Source organism: Anser cygnoides, chromosome Z, assembly GCF_040182565.1.
Source record: "Anser cygnoides isolate HZ-2024a breed goose chromosome Z, Taihu_goose_T2T_genome, whole genome shotgun sequence".
Classification (NCBI taxonomy): Eukaryota; Metazoa; Chordata; class Aves; order Anseriformes; family Anatidae; genus Anser; species Anser cygnoides.
Window position 1 is genome coordinate 11,549,080 of NC_089912.1, and position 15,277 is coordinate 11,564,356.

Sequence of the window (15,277 nt, forward strand, 5' to 3'; positions counted from 1 at the left end):
TGTGAAGTCATTGACTCTGATCCTTCAACAAAGGGCAACTGCTTCTCCTGTAAATACGCGTTTGGTGCTGCATCTAAACAGTTCTGTTGGTAGAGGACTGTCACAGTGCTAAGCCCTGAAGCAGTGCAGAGAAAGGCACTTCTAAAGCAAAGTCAAAATAAGCTTGCACAGTCAGCTCTGGTGAGCATTAGTTTATCTGTTGTGGCTACAAGCAGGTTGTATTGTCCAAAAGGATCTTGTTTTCAGACAGCAGGATGGATGCATGCTCCTTGTTTGTTTCATGTATGATCTTTTCTGTTTAATTGTAGGTTGATAAGTATATGAAGGAAATTCTTGAGGATTTGATCAGTAACCTAACCAGCAGTCTCTGGAGAATCAGGGAATCCAGGTATTGCTAGGAAAAGTAACAGACTTTTCTTTGAACTCTCTTCTTCACCATAAACCTTTTAACCAAAAGAAGTCTGTGGAGAGGAAGATGTGCCCTTTCAACAGCATAGACCCAAACTGTGGAGTCTGCACTTGAAGTGTGATACAGTCTTAAAGCTATCTGCTTCATTGAGCCTGAAAATTTGTATTGCATGCATCCTGACATGATACTAAAAAATGTTCTCCAGAAGAAAAGCTTTCTGGTCAGTTATTGGCTATCCTTTGACCTGAAGTATTGCATAATGTTAGAAAATACTGACAGTCTGGCTACATATGTGCTTGGCAGGAGGGTGCCATTTGGTATAGCATTTTTAATAAACTCTTACTTATATTGGTTTGTGGTTATGCTGTACTGAAAACTTCCATTTTAATTTCAGTTACAGACTTAAGACCATTGTAGTTTTTTTCCCTTATCCTGTACTAGGATAAAAGAAATCTGAAATGATAACCCAACTGGAATGTTTGTAATAGCAGTTTTCACCACAGCAGCCTTTCTTGCATGCTGTCACCTGTTTCAGATTTCACCTGTCTAGCTGAATGCTTTTTTCCTTCTGCTAAGGGAGACTTTCTTACAACAGAGTAGATTAAGGGTTTTGAGAAAATAAGGAAAGTAAAACAGTTTTTTTCATTAAGCCATTTACTTATTTAGTTATATCCATATCAAATAAATATACCGTGTGATTGAAATGAAATTCCTCATTTGCAGCTGTCTAGCACTGAATGACTTATTAAGAGGAAGGCCTTTGGATGACATTATAGACAAGCTTCCAGAGATCTGGGAAATCCTATTTAGAGTGCAAGATGACATTAAGGTAATGGAACTGATAACTGAAAAGAATCTTTCACAAAAAGTACAGTGATCAGACTCTGAGGTGTTTAAAAGGAGATTCTTTGAGAAATTGAGTTGAAGCTAATGGGATTTCTGTGTTAAGTACACTACTACAAGTTCAGGCCCTTTACAGTTAAAATTTCCGTGCTCTTGTATATTCACTGTGTATTTTTCCTCTTGTTTTTAAGGATTAGTTTTCATTCCTGCTGTGCTTATTCTTGAAGGTTCAGCACTTTTCCTGGATATAAAAGAATTCCTAAGTATATGCTTAATTCTCAAGTATAGAAAAGTTTATTTTGCACTGCATGTGTGCTTAAATGCCTTGCAGATATGAAGTCAGAATCCTCATGTTCTTCCAGGTTTGTCCCATGTTTTCTCTGGATCCAGATTTTCCTGCTGAAGCAGGGCTGGGCTGTTTCCCGAACTGTGCCATGTACCAGGAAATTGGTTTCATACTAGTAAATGCAGTGTGTTCAGAAATGTTCCTGGGCATTCACACCAACTGGCAGAATGTTCTGCTTTTGTGCTAATAAAGTACGTTAGCCTCCAAAAAAGAGCAGCTGCCTTGCCTGCAAGCTGCCTTTTGGGAAGGGTCCATAGGGCACACTAATTCCGGAATTTTACTTGGAAATAGCTTGGGAAAGTCTGTTTGTGACAGGCCATAATTCTTGTGAGAACGTTCAGGGAATTTATCAGTGTATAGAATCATAGAATATCCCGAGTTGGAAGGGACCCATAAGGATCATTGAGTCCAACTCCATGTAGGTGATTGTGTTTCATTACCCGGGAGTATATTGCTCAAAACTTGTTAATTCATCAATGCAGGTAAAGTTAGAGTCTACTTGGTAATGGTGTCTGGTGCTACCAGAGCCATGCTGATTTTACTGTTTGCTTTTAGTCCATCTTTCTATAGCCCTAGACAAATTTATTTTAAAATTATTAAGTATTAGTGATGAATATAGTCTTGACAGTGTTAATGATAACTTATCAATGAATATGAGTCATTATATAGAAGTTTTAAAAAATAGTAAAAATGTTGTTGTTCTGTTTTTTAGGAATCTGTGCGAAAGGCAGCAGAACTAGCCCTAAAAACTTTAAGCAAGGTAAAAATCTAATCTTGTCGTTTGCTCATGGACACATTTTTCTTTTTTTGATTTCAGATAATCATTAATTTTCATCTCTCCAGGAGTGTCCTTTTTGCTATAGACTGTTGTCTTGAAAAGATGTCTCGTAACTGATACAATGATGAACAGAACAGCCACCTGAAAGGCAATCTTAATAATTTTGGCCACATACCCTTCTGTACTTCCATTAACATTGGTGGAGTTCTGGTGCTTGAGGCTAATGCAATGTCAAGTTATGAAAAGCCCCAGGAGGGAGATACTGATTTATTATTTTTTTTTTTTACCTTTTTTTTTTCCCACTTGGGGATGAGATTTAAGGAAATGTTTTGTAACTGCAGCAGGTCATAGCTGACCAAGCCCAACGGAACCTGGCATGAAATAAAGTAATCCAGTCTGAACTTTACTGTTTGGTGCTGTTGCTGACACAAGATGGGTATAATACACAACATGACTTAATGTTTTGTTTGATATTCTTCTAAAAGGTCAAATCCTTGGAAATGGGAACAGCTTATAAGAGCCATGTTTGAAATCATAACTTTCACAATGCATGCAGCATGAAATTTCAATGGCAAAAGCATGGTGACCTGGTCCCAACACATTGTCGTTACCATTGCAGAATCTGTTCTGATCTGAGACTTGGTGCTCTGCCATGTGGAACAGTTGAATCCATGTAACTGAGACAGGCTGTCTCTGGGCTGAGAGGTCTTTTGGTTCATCTCTTCATCCACACATGGATCTTAGGTGTTAGCTCTGAATTTGCCTTTTCTGGAAACTGACTGTAGCTGAAACTTCTTTAGGAATGTGGCTTAGGATCTTAAGTGCTTCCTGGAGAGAAGAATGAACGTGTAATAGAGCCTGGGTTTGTTTGTAAGCAGCTGTAGTTGCTGTTGGCTTCTTCTGTCTGACTGAGAAGGTGCTTTAATGAAATATGAGCAGGAGGTTTTTGTGTGCTTGCAACACCAATTCTCATCTGTTCCCAGGTTTGTGTGAAAATGTGTGATCCCTCTAAAGGAGCTGCAGGTCAGAAGACAGTAGCTGTATTGCTTCCTTGCCTCCTAGACAAAGGAATAGTAAGCACAGTTGCTGAAGTCCGATCTCTCAGGTTAGTTTTGCATCACATACGTTCACTGGGGGTGAGGGCACAGAGACCCAGCTTATTCACCTGAATTGCAGAATGTTCTTTGTATTTGAAGTCACAAGTTTCTCCCCAAATCAGCCTTCATACTGAACCATTCTCTCACTGAACTCAAACTGGGAACTGCGTGTATCTTTTGGGGACCTCCTGTTTAAACAAGTGACAAAGGTGACTGCATTTGATCATATTGTTCAAATATATTTTATGCTGTTTAATGTTTCAATGTCTCTTGAAATGTAGGGAATTCACATACTTGTCACTTTGTAACCTTATTTATTCTTTAATTTACTTTATGTACAGAAAAACAGGAAAATTCAGACCTGGAGTGTAGTTGGTCTTCCCCGAAACAATTTTCTTTTATTGAACATGATTATCCAGGAAGGTTAGAAAGCTCCGAACAGATTACAGTCAATATTTCTTAAATTTTTTCATCCTTTTTGAAGTGTTAAAAACCCTCTGACACAATGCAGCCAGAGAAATCTGGTCAGTCTAAAACTGACAAATGGGATTTGAACAAATCACTGTAATTTGTTTTTCTTGGGCAGAGACAATTGATTTCTCTGGGCTGACTTTGCCCAGAGCTTTTTTCGAAACATGACGATGTGTTATTTCTTCCTGCATCTGTCTGTAGTACTGTCTCTTTGCCCATTCCCTTTGTGATACCCTGGCCAATCTAAGCAATCTCTGTGCAAAGCATAGCACCAGTTGTAGGCTCAGAGCTAGGGTCTGATCCTACTTAATCAGAACAATATACAGATTACTGTTTACAGGTAGATTTATATTGGCATACCTGAGACTTGGAATGGCCTTTTTGTTGATACTGAATGACAGTAGACCGGAGATTTTTTGACTAAGTCTGTATGTTGCGGTTTTGACTTTCCCTTTGATCTTTTTCCAGCATTAACACTCTTGTGAAGATCAGTAAAAGTGCTGGATCTATGCTGAAACCTCATGCACCGAAACTTATCCCAGCCCTGCTGGAGTCCTTGAGTGTGCTGGAGCCTCAGGTCCTCAATTATTTGAGTCTTTGTGCAACAGATCAGGAGAAAGTAAGTATCAACAGAGCAGAAGTTTGGAAGATATGAGCTTCATTTGTTCTGTCGGTGAACAGAAAAATAGAAGATTTGGTTGAGAGATGAAGGAGAAGTGGAATAGCTAAATAGCTGGAATATACTAAATCTACTAGATATACTAAAATAAATGTACTCACTGGAATATGGATGGACATGTTTTTTTGGAGGGGGAGATGGAAGTGTGGGGATTTTTTATGTCATTCACTAGACTTCCACATATTTCAGAAAGTTAAGAACCTTAATAAGAACTGTGTCGCTATATGTCACTTCAGCTCCATGTACAAGAGTGAAACAGGCAAAGAGAAAGTCAGTGACAGTTATCTGGAATTCATCTGTACTGCCAAACATAGGTGATATTTTTCCAAGGGGGTTAACTGCAAGGCTACTACTTCTTCTAACATTAATTAGGAGGTATGCCACAGCAATATGGGCAAGAGCTGGGTGCTGTCAGTACTGTGTCGTTTAATCTCTCTCAAAGAACCATATTAATTAGTAGCAGTGTTATGGGAAAGTAAATTAAACCCTATTGTTCCAGAGCAAATTGAGCTAATTTTATTGTGGGGAGGAAGAGGGAGCAAACTCTGCCCTTTGCCAACAAGAAGGGAGTAAACAATAGGGCACAGTAGGTCTCTTCCTTTTTTTTTTTCTTCTTTTGTGTCTTTATTTCACCATGTCAGAAGTGTATTGTGTAGCTCCTGTACTTCATCTAGAACATCCAGCTGCCTCTGCCTTTGAAAGAGGAGCATTCACAGGCTGAAGATGTTACTATTTCTTGCCTGGATGCATCTGAAATAGATTTTGGTTTCTGTTTGTGAGGTAGGGTTACTGTTGATGTTGGCTTTTCCACTGTTTTCGGGTTGAATTAATGTTTTCTTTTTTTCCCCTCTTTTTTCTTTAGACTGCAATGGACAGTGCCAGACTTAGTGCTGTCAAGTCATCTCCCATGATGGAAACTATTAACATGGTAAGTACTTGATTCAGAAGGCTTCCAGCTTAAGGTATTTTGTAGGAGAAAAATAGGAATCAAACTGGGAGCTTTATGGAATTCAGGCATCATTTTTATTATCTACATGTGAATGTCTGTCCACCTTCTCTTTTACATACAGACTTGTATCATCCTGTGGTCACAGTTTGCTCCTCACTTTCTTACTAGCTCCTTGCTTGTAAATGGCCCCATTGTGGCTCCGTTTGGAGTCAGAGGGATTGTTTTTCCACCTGAGAACCTACCTTCCTTGACAAAGTACTTTTCCTTAGATGGGGTTCAGCTCATTCTGCATTGTTCTGCTTGCCATTTCTCTTCGTCTCTGGCCTGCAATTCCACCAAAGCTTCTCATCTGGCCCTCCAATTGATGACAGTCATTGTTCTTAAGACACGAATGCTGTCGGATCCGTGCCTTGTGGTGCCTTAGATATCCTTATCTGGACAGTGCTTTAGATGGCAGAGATATTTAGAGAAGACGATGATGTTATTGAAAGCACTGCCAGCAGCTAGTGTTTGGCACTGCAGTTTACTGCTGCTGGAGCAGCTGCAGATGCCCAGACACTTTGCTGTAGGGGTCTTGGTGGACCTCCCTGCCCTCTCTTAGAACCTGACCCTTTCTAAAGAGAAGGACCTAATTTTTCTGCTTGGGTACTTCATGCAGCCAGGGGCACGAGAGCAGACAGGGTGTGTGAGCGTTGAGCAAGTTTTAAGAGAAGTACAGCAACCAGAGCTATCCTGTGCACTTACACAAAAGTAACAACAGCAAGCTCTCCTGTAGGTAACAGCATTTGGAGCTGCTGGCTCCAGCACAGAGGGAGCTGTGTTTTGGTGTCATGTAGAGTGCTCTCTATTTATAGCATGTAAAGTGTATGGGGATAAAAGACTCCATGAAAAACTGTACTCACAGGCAGCCTGCAGGCTGGAGCAGCTGCTGCTGTCCTTCCTCCTGCCCATGCCTCTCCCCCTTCCAGCCAGGAGTGAGGACAGTTGTGCTGTCCCCATCAGCACTTGAGATTTCTTAGGGAAGAGGTGAGATAGCATGGTTTCCCTGGAGTAGCACAAAGATGTTCTGGTTTGTGAGCAACCCCTCAATTCCTGTATGTTCTGGGTTTGGCTGGGAGATGGTAGGTTGTCTCCTTGGTTGTGATACAGTGGGTTTCTGTTTTGCTTACTAACATCTTATGCACAGGAGATTAGAAAATTATACCAATAATACCTCTCAAAACTTGAAGTTACTTTTTCCGCTTGTGTACCTTGACCTGCTTAAAAACTGACTATTGTCATTTCATTGTCTGGTTTGGAGATGTTACTGCTTTGGGATTTCAGACAATCAGAAGAATGTTGGGTTTTGTCCTAAAATAGGCACTCCTTTTCATCTCTTCTTTCCCTCCGCAAAAGACATTCTTGCTAGTGTGTTAGTTTCAGTTTTCTAGGAAACTGGAGTGCAGGAATTCATGGATTCTAGCAACTGATAATTTCAGCAGGGTCACCTCACCACAGAACTGGGACAAGATAGTATGTATGTGGTATAAGATATGTCATGGTGCCCTTTTCACTTCATGCACCAAACTCTTACAGTTCAGCAAAAGACCAGTGTGAAGAACTGTGGCAGGCCTTTTAATTAATAAATTTGATTAATAAACTTTAATTAATTTTTTTAAATTTTAATTAATAAATTTAATTTAATTTAAATGTAATTACTTAATTTATTTGGTCCCTTGCCTTTCTCTAGAGCTTGCAGTACTTGGATGTGTCCATCCTGGGTGAGCTGGTACCTCGTCTCTGTGAACTGATCAAAAGCGGAGTAGGCCTTGGCACAAAGGTATGCCTGTGTTTTAATAGATCGTTTGGAAATGGAAAAGGGAGCGCAGTGAAGTGTCAGTTTAAATTTGTGGGGTTTTTTGGCTTTTTCTTTTGAAGTGACAGCCTGGGTTCATTCATACCATAGTTGTTTTACATCTGAGTCTCAGTCCACGTACATTACTTGTGATTTTCTGCATGTGTGCTGCATTAATCTCCCCTGGACTACATGGCTGTTGTATTCCATGACAATTGAGTGCCAAATGTAGTCCTTGATACCTGTAAATCTTCAGGTCCATCCATCCTGAGTGTGGGTCCGGGTAACTTTCTTTCTTCCTAATTCAGTTCTTGTCATTCATTTGCTACAAACAGTTTCTGTTTCTGGCATCGGCTCCCAGTTGATGGAGCAGAGGCTCGGTGAGCCTAGGTCATATTGTACAGCACCACAGCAAGTATTAACAGTAATAACCAGAGGCTAATTTTTTTTATCTTACCCTTATTTTCCCTTGCAATCTTCCAGGGAGGCTGTGCCAGTGTAATTGTCTCGTTAACCACACAGTGTCCCCAGGACCTAACACCTTATTCAGGTAGGGTTTTTTTCTAGTGTCAAGTTTTATGTGCTTTTTGTTGCTGCTTTGTAGGTGTCATTTCTTCCCTATTCAAAGGAATTATTTTTATTTTTTGTTTTGTTTTCTTCAGGGAGTTATTTGAAGTTGCCTTGTGCATCAGATAGACATACTGCAGTTAGGTCCTTGGGATGTTAAATGCATCTCCAAGTTGGAAGAGGCTGAGAGAAGAGTTGAGCAAATTCCTTAGTGCTCAGGAGGAACAGGTGGAAATCTCTCTCTAGACTTTTTGGAGCAGGCTGACAATGCCTGTGTTAGTGTAGTGCTGTAAGTAAGCACTTGTTCCTTTGCTTTGAGCTACAGGAGGACCATAAACAGGAACTTGGGTTCTGTGTATCTTAGTCTTCTCTTTACACAGAGACTTTATTTGGGATGGCAGTACGAAGAAGGCTTCCTTTCTGTTGCAGAGTAGGAAAGCAACTGAATGCACGATCAGCTGGGGTGCTCACGTCACAGGAACATTCACAGTCGAGGTGTGCAGGCTGAGGGTGGCAAAGCACTAGCATTTGCTGGGCTTTGCTGCCACTGAGAGCTATGTTATGCTGTGCACTTGTTTAAACATAACGACCAGGCAGATATATAGGCCAGCAAACATGTGAAGAGTGAGAATGCGTAAGTGCAGGTGATCTAATGAAACATAGGCTGTTGTAATTCTTGCCACGGCAATAACATGATCCATCTGACAAAGTGAAGTCTCTTCCAACAGGCAAACTTATGAGTGCTTTACTTAGTGGCCTGACTGATCGCAACAGTGTGGTGCAGAAGTCTTTTGCCTTTGCTATGGGCCATCTAGTCCGGGTGAGTAGAGGTTTGAGGTGGTTTTAGCTTTTTATTTATTTGTTTGTTTGCTTGGTGTTTTTTGCTTTTTTCTTTCCTTTTTTTTTTTTTTTTTTCCCCCCCAAGTGTTTGAGCAGTCTGATGAGTGGTCTGAGTCTCTTCTCTGTTACAGACTTCTCGGGACAGTAGCACTGAAAAGCTGCTGCACAAACTCAGCAGTTGGTACATGGAAAAGGAAGGTATGTTGCTTCTTGGATATTCCATTACAGAATATAGTGCATAAAAGGGTTCTTGATGCTGGCAGAAGCTGGTAAAGAAACGTTTCTGTACTGTGACACTTGTTTTCTGTTGTGGTTTAATCCTGTCGGGCAGCTAAGCACCACCCAGCTGCTCACTCACTCTCCCCAGGTGGGATGGGGGAGAGAATCAGAAAGGTAGAATTGTGAGAACTCATGGGTTGAGATAAAAACAGTTTACTAAGTAATGCGAAAGCTGCGCACACAGCAAAGCAAAACAAGGAATTCAGCTGCTGCTTTCTAAAATCATTGGTGTGTTATCACCACTATTTTCATCAAAGATCCAAAATGCAGCATCATACAAGCCCCTAGGAAAAAAAAAATTAACTCATCCCGGATAAAACCAGAACGCCTTCACCAGCGGGATAATTCCCATGCATCATCATGTGATGGCATTCCTCTGTTTCCCAAGAGGCAGACCGAAAGCTGTCAAAGGAAAAAACCTACCTCACAGTGGTAATGTGATTGTTTTGCTTCTTCAGAACCAGTGTACAGGACAGGCTGTGCTTTAACTGTACATGCTATGGGACGCTACAGTCCAGACGTAGTGAAGAACCACGCCAAACAGGTGTTGCCATTGGCTTTTCTTGGTATGCATGAGGTTCCCGATGAAGAGAAAGGAGAGAGAGAGGATTCTACTTTGTGGGCTGAAGTTTGGCAGGAAAATGTACCTGGTAAGTTGCATTAAGAGTGGTAAAAGCTTTCTGTGATGCATGAGCCACAAAATATCATGCTTTCTGGAAATCCATTTTGAAAATAGGGCGTTCTCATACCAAACAATGTGGGAAGCTTGTTTTCATTTTCTTCCTTGCTCAAGATGTCCTGTAAGAGTTTGAGCAGGTTAGCTTCTCTGAGCCTATCTGAAATAATTACAGAGCTGTCGATAGCTGAAGATACACAAACTCAGTCAGGATGAACAGTTTATGATTGTGAGGCACTTAATGCCACTGTAATGCAGCCCTTATAGTGCTGCAGGTAGCTGAACATCTTTGGAAATTTCAGTGCCACGTTTAGGAGCTGCTGCACGCCCTAAACTTAAAGGGAACTTCAGCCCCTCTCTGGGGCTGGAGATCTCATCTGTTCCTCTAGTGATGCCTGTGGTTTTAACTTCAGTAAATGAATCTACAATATTAGAAGGGCTATTCTGCTATGCTTTCTGTCTGTAAAGGAAGATCTGTATGCATGGTGGAATGGTTTTGCTGGTTTCTTCTGTGACCTGGTTTCAGATCTGGTCCCTCAGTCAGTAGAATACATTTCTGGAGTTTGGAAAAGGAACTGCAAAAGGGTTTTCCAGTGACTTGTTCATTTCCTAGAAACTAGCTAACACAGTGTATAGTGTCTGCCATGTGGAAAGAGTGAGATGAGCTCTGTCTCTAGATAAAACAAATCTAAAGATGTTATTTGGAAGCACCTGGAAAACAGAACCTATCTTCAGTCAGCCTGTGAAGAATTCTTTGCTGTTTTGCCTGAAGTCTCATAAAAATCCAGAAATCTCTAATAGCCCCCTTCTCGTTTGTTTTTTTAGTAAGATCAAATATTTGTTCTCTTTGTGGCAAAATTACAACTTTCCTCTGTTCCTCTGTTTCCTCTGTGCAGGTACTCAGGGTGGCATCAGGCTGTATATGCAGGAGTTGATAGCGATTACACAGAAGGCCTTGCAGTCACAATCCTGGAAGATGAAAGCCCAGGGAGCGGCTGCCATGGCATCAGTTGCCAAACAGACTGGCTCCCTTGTACCTCCGCATCTGGGAATAGTGCTCTCTGCACTGCTGCAGGGTCTGCCAGGGAGAACGTGGACTGGGAAGGTAAAAATGGAACTGGTACCCTGTGGATTGCTGTGAGCATTTGTCCAGCACTTGTCCCTTGAGGCAGGAAATGCGATGTTCTTCATTGCAGAGGACCACATGCATGACCTCTGGCTTGGGGAGCTTGATGTTGGCCCTGCGCCTGTCATACATAAGTGCCAGGGGAGATGAACAGAGGTGGAGTTAGATTGCTTTTGGAGCTGGGTTTCCCCATAGACTATGATATAATATAATCATACAACATCCTGATTTGGAAGGGTCCCACGCAAGTCCTTGAGTCCAACTCCTGGCTCCACACAGGACCACCCAAAAATCTGACCCAGATGTCTGACAGTGCTGCCCAAATGCTTCCTGATCTCTGGCAGCTCGGTGCCGTGCCCACTGCCCTGGGGAGCCTGTCCCAGTGCCCGACCCCCCTCTGGGTGCAGAACCGTTCCCTAACCCCCAGCCTGACCCTCCCCTGTCCCAGCTCCATGCCGTTCCCTCGGGTCCTGTCGCTGTCCCCAGAGAGCAGAGCTCAGCGCCTGCCCCTCCGCTCCCCTCGTGAGGGAGCTGCAGGCCGCCATGAGGCCTCCCCTCGGCCTGCTCTGCTCTGGGCTGAGCGAACCCAGGGACCTCAGCCGCTGTACGTGTGTCTGCCACTCCAGACTCCTTCACCATCTTTGTAGCCCTCCTTAGGAAGCTGCCTAATGGTTTCATGTCCTTCTTATATTGTGGTGCCCGGAACTGCCCACAGTGCTCGAGGTGAGGCCGCACCAGCGCAGAGCAGAGCAGGACAGTCTGTTTCCTTGACCCGTGGCAGTGCTGGGCCTGACGCACCCCAGCCCTCCTGGCTGCCAGGGCACACTGCTGGCTCGGGTTCAGCTGGCTGTCAACCCGAACCCCCAGATGCCTTTACGTGGGGCTGCTCTCCAGCGTCTCATCCCCCAGTCTGTATGTGTATTCAGTGTTGCCCTGTCCCAGGTGCAGAATCCAGCTCTTGCTGTTGTTAAACTTCATGTTGTTGGTGATTGCCCAGCTCTCCAATCTGTCAAGATCTCTCTGCAAGGCCTTTCTACCCTCAAAGGAGTCAACAGCTCTTCATTTAGTGTCATCTGCAAACTCACTTAGTTCCGGTGTACTGTATTCAAGCCTTGAAGGGGAGACTAGCTTGTGCTCAGAGGTGCTGCAAGACCCCTTTACACTGCTGTTCAGTGCAGATGGAAAGTCAAGGCTTCTGCGGCCTTGGCAGCAGCCTAGGAGAAGTGTCAGGAGCAAAACATTGCTTCTCTTGGCTGGTGTCTTGGATTTATTTCCCTTGTACCTCTATCAGTGGAGTGCAAAGGACTCCCTTGTGCAGCAGGACCCTGCTGTTTGTTTGTGGAGCATATCTCAGTGGTATCTGTCTTACTCATTGCAGGAGGAGCTGTTAAAGGCCATTGCCAGTGTCATCTCTGCATGCAGGTAAGTGTCTTGAAAAAGGTGGCACCCTCAGGGTCTGGGAACTCAAATAGGAGGTTGTTGCACGGGGTTGCTGCCTGGCTGGTGAACGGGAGACTACCTCCTCCTGCTTTTCTGCAAGAAGAGGTAGAAAGTTCTGAACGCCATTTTGATCTCCCATCAGGTTGTGAGGAGTCTCTCTCCAATCCTTATGTCAGCGTGTGGGTCGCTGGTGAGGGCTGGGAGGGACAGGCAATGCTTCAGAGGGATGTTCAGAGCTAAGCAGTTGATTTAGGGCAAGGAGGAGGAAGTTGAAAGGCCAGAGTTGCTAATAAGAAAGAGTAGATTAAGGGGAAGGATCAACACTTTGAAGGGGAGAAGGGAGAAAGAGGAAGAAGTAGTGAGGGAGGAAAAGTGCATTGAAACTGCATGAGGAAAGACTGGAAAGAAAATCATGGAGAATGGACAAGGTAAGAGCGAAGAAGAGCACAAGAGTGTAGATGCAGTTGCAGCGTCGGTTGGCAGTCCTACGTCTGAACATGGGTATTGTTTGTGATCTGTGGGAAAAGCAGTTTTTGGAGGGGGGCTGATGTGGGCCTGATAAGTCTCTGTGTGCTTCACGTTGCAGTGCAGAGCTGCAGAATTCGGTGCCTGGCCAGCCGAGCATCAGCGATGTTGTCCAGGCTGTCCTGAAGGAGTGTCGGAAGGAGAACCTGAAGTACAAGATGGTGGCGCTGCGCTGCGCGGCTGGAGTGCTGCAGGCAACAAAGGAGGACCGGTTCCAGGAGCTGGCAGATATCATCTTCCCCATGATAAAGAAGGTGACGGTTCAGTGTCTTGGGTTTTCCCTCTTTTCTGTGGTGCCTAGCATCACCCCAGCTAAAAGTTAAATCCTGGCTGCTCTACAGGCAGCAGGAGATTCCTAGGAAGCTGTGTAGAGCGCTTGTATCGAGTGCCTGCAGTGCTTTGCAGCTCTGCACTTCAGACTCTCACAGCACAGAGAGCTGTTTGGATGCAAGGCCAGGGTGGGTCATGCTGATCTGTACTGGTTGGGTGCGAGGACTGGTGTGAGCAAATTGCAAGGAGACACTGAATTGAGCTAAGTGTGTGTCTGGTCTGCCCTCATCCCCTGCTGATCACACCTTCCCCACGTGGCCTCTGCAGAACTCTCTCGAGAGCACAGGCACGGGTTTACCGAAGCACGACGAAGAGGACGAGGACATGAGGGAGAAGGAGATGCAGATGGAGTCCCTGATCTGTGCCTTCGAGACCCTGGGCAAAGCATGGCCAAGGAGCCCGGAGACACAGCGTAAGTCATCTAACAGTGAAAATCAAACGGACAGGGCGAGGAGGGAGGGACCTAGAGACCATGTTGGGTATGGGAAGACTTATGGGGAGGTCCATGGATATGCTGGAAAAAAAAGGATGTCTTTATTAGCAGGCCAAAACGTACCAAGTAGCTCCTTATCAGGATTCAGTGATTAAGAATCACTGAAAGTGATTCTTAATGAGCGTTGTCCTACCTTGATTGGTAAAGATTTTTGGTGCCGTTTCTTACAGGATGTTGATTTGGTTGTATACCATGAGTCTAGCTTGATGTCACTTGGAGCACAGCGCGAGGAACATTTGAGAGACAGGACAGGAAGCGTTTAATTCTGCCTCTCCCTGTGGTAACATAAGGGTAACACAAATCCTTCATTTTCTCTAGGTTGCTATCGACAAGAGTTTTGTAAGTTAATGTGTGACCGTCTGAAACTCAGTACGTGGAAAGTGCAGCTTGGAGTGCTACAAGCCATGAATGCCTACTTTCAAGGGTAATTCTCCTTTCTGCCCTCCTCTTTGATGTTTCTTTTCTTGTTGCTTCAAACTGTTCAATGAAATGACGGAAAGCATGCAGTGATACGGCAGTGATGTTTACTGGATTTTCAGAGGAAGCAGAACAGACTTCTGTCCCAGTGATACAGGGTGTCTGTTTTTGCATTTGACAGGCTAGCGCTGTTTGAGGAGGAACACTCAGACCCTGGGGCTTTGACAGAAATACTGTTGGAAACCTGTTCATCTATCACCCATTCTTTAGGTAAATGGATGTTTTCCAGTTTGTGTTGATAATGAATTGCTTGTTAATACATTTCCTCTTCGGGTGTTGGCTGGTTCAGAAAATGCAGAACAAGCACAGACTGTCAGATAGGACACATCCTGCCTTGCGCTGCAGTAGCTGTTCATCAGGACAGTATTGTGCAGGGTGCTGTGCTCAGAAAGGTAAATCCCTCAGGTGCGAGAGAGCTTCAAAAAGAGAAGTACAGGAGGAGAGACGCTCCTGTGATACCTCTCCAGAGCGGAAGATGAACCCCACCCAGTCAATCTATTACTGATTTAATGAAACCCAAGTTTTTTTCCTTCCCCAGATCAGTCCTTTTGGATACACATGCATTGGAGGTGCCCAGAATTTGCTGAGGCAGCTAGTGCATGAAGCTCCAAGGCTTTGAGGCAGTTTGTGCTCTCCCTCGGGAGGGCAACCACAGAAATACAAGTGATACCTATGTAAATTGGACAGTCCAGGGCTGGTTATTACTTGGGTGGTGTTGCCACTTGCCCTGTGGCTGTAACAGTGCCCAGTCCCCTCGCACCCACATGCAGCTCGTGTTTCTGGTGAGCTGCTTTGGAGAAGTTAGTACAGTCCAGTTTCTTTTAACTGTTAAACCTCAGCGGAGGCTTTAAGGAGATTTTAGTTCAGGAGACTAAGTATTTTCATGTGACAATCTTGTGTTTGACAGCATAGGGTTTGTGTACCTGTACTTAATACTGCTCTTTAAAACCTGGATGATTTATAGCCATTACAACTTAGAAAAATAAAAGTCCATGATGCGCACAGAAGTTGTTTGTGGTCACATTGCAGTTATGTGAACTTTATTCCAATTCAACATGTGTGAGGAACAGTACTGCGGTAAAAGGACAGGTGATACACAAGGCTTGGTGGACCTGTTA

General features: G+C 43.7%; 1 protein-coding gene across 4 annotated transcripts in view; it reads left to right on the forward strand.

The window, feature by feature from the left end:
• Positions 1 to 15,277, forward strand: part of ECPAS (Ecm29 proteasome adaptor and scaffold) — a 68,299-nt gene that overhangs the window by 49,311 nt on the left and 3,711 nt on the right. For all 4 annotated transcript variants that reach the window (XM_066988105.1, XM_048051385.2, XM_048051386.2 and 1 more), the window contains 17 exons: positions 309 to 388; positions 1,133 to 1,238; positions 2,311 to 2,358; positions 3,360 to 3,481; positions 4,413 to 4,563; positions 5,486 to 5,551; positions 7,302 to 7,391; positions 7,890 to 7,956; positions 8,702 to 8,793; positions 8,945 to 9,011; positions 9,551 to 9,742; positions 10,665 to 10,873; positions 12,273 to 12,316; positions 12,921 to 13,113; positions 13,457 to 13,601; positions 14,001 to 14,106; positions 14,281 to 14,369. In XM_066988105.1, coding sequence (XP_066844206.1) covers positions 309 to 388; positions 1,133 to 1,238; positions 2,311 to 2,358; positions 3,360 to 3,481; positions 4,413 to 4,563; positions 5,486 to 5,551; positions 7,302 to 7,391; positions 7,890 to 7,956; positions 8,702 to 8,793; positions 8,945 to 9,011; positions 9,551 to 9,742; positions 10,665 to 10,873; positions 12,273 to 12,316; positions 12,921 to 13,113; positions 13,457 to 13,601; positions 14,001 to 14,106; positions 14,281 to 14,369 — 1,867 coding nt within the window. The remainder of the gene's footprint in view (positions 1 to 308; positions 389 to 1,132; positions 1,239 to 2,310; positions 2,359 to 3,359; positions 3,482 to 4,412; positions 4,564 to 5,485; positions 5,552 to 7,301; positions 7,392 to 7,889; positions 7,957 to 8,701; positions 8,794 to 8,944; positions 9,012 to 9,550; positions 9,743 to 10,664; positions 10,874 to 12,272; positions 12,317 to 12,920; positions 13,114 to 13,456; positions 13,602 to 14,000; positions 14,107 to 14,280; positions 14,370 to 15,277) is intronic.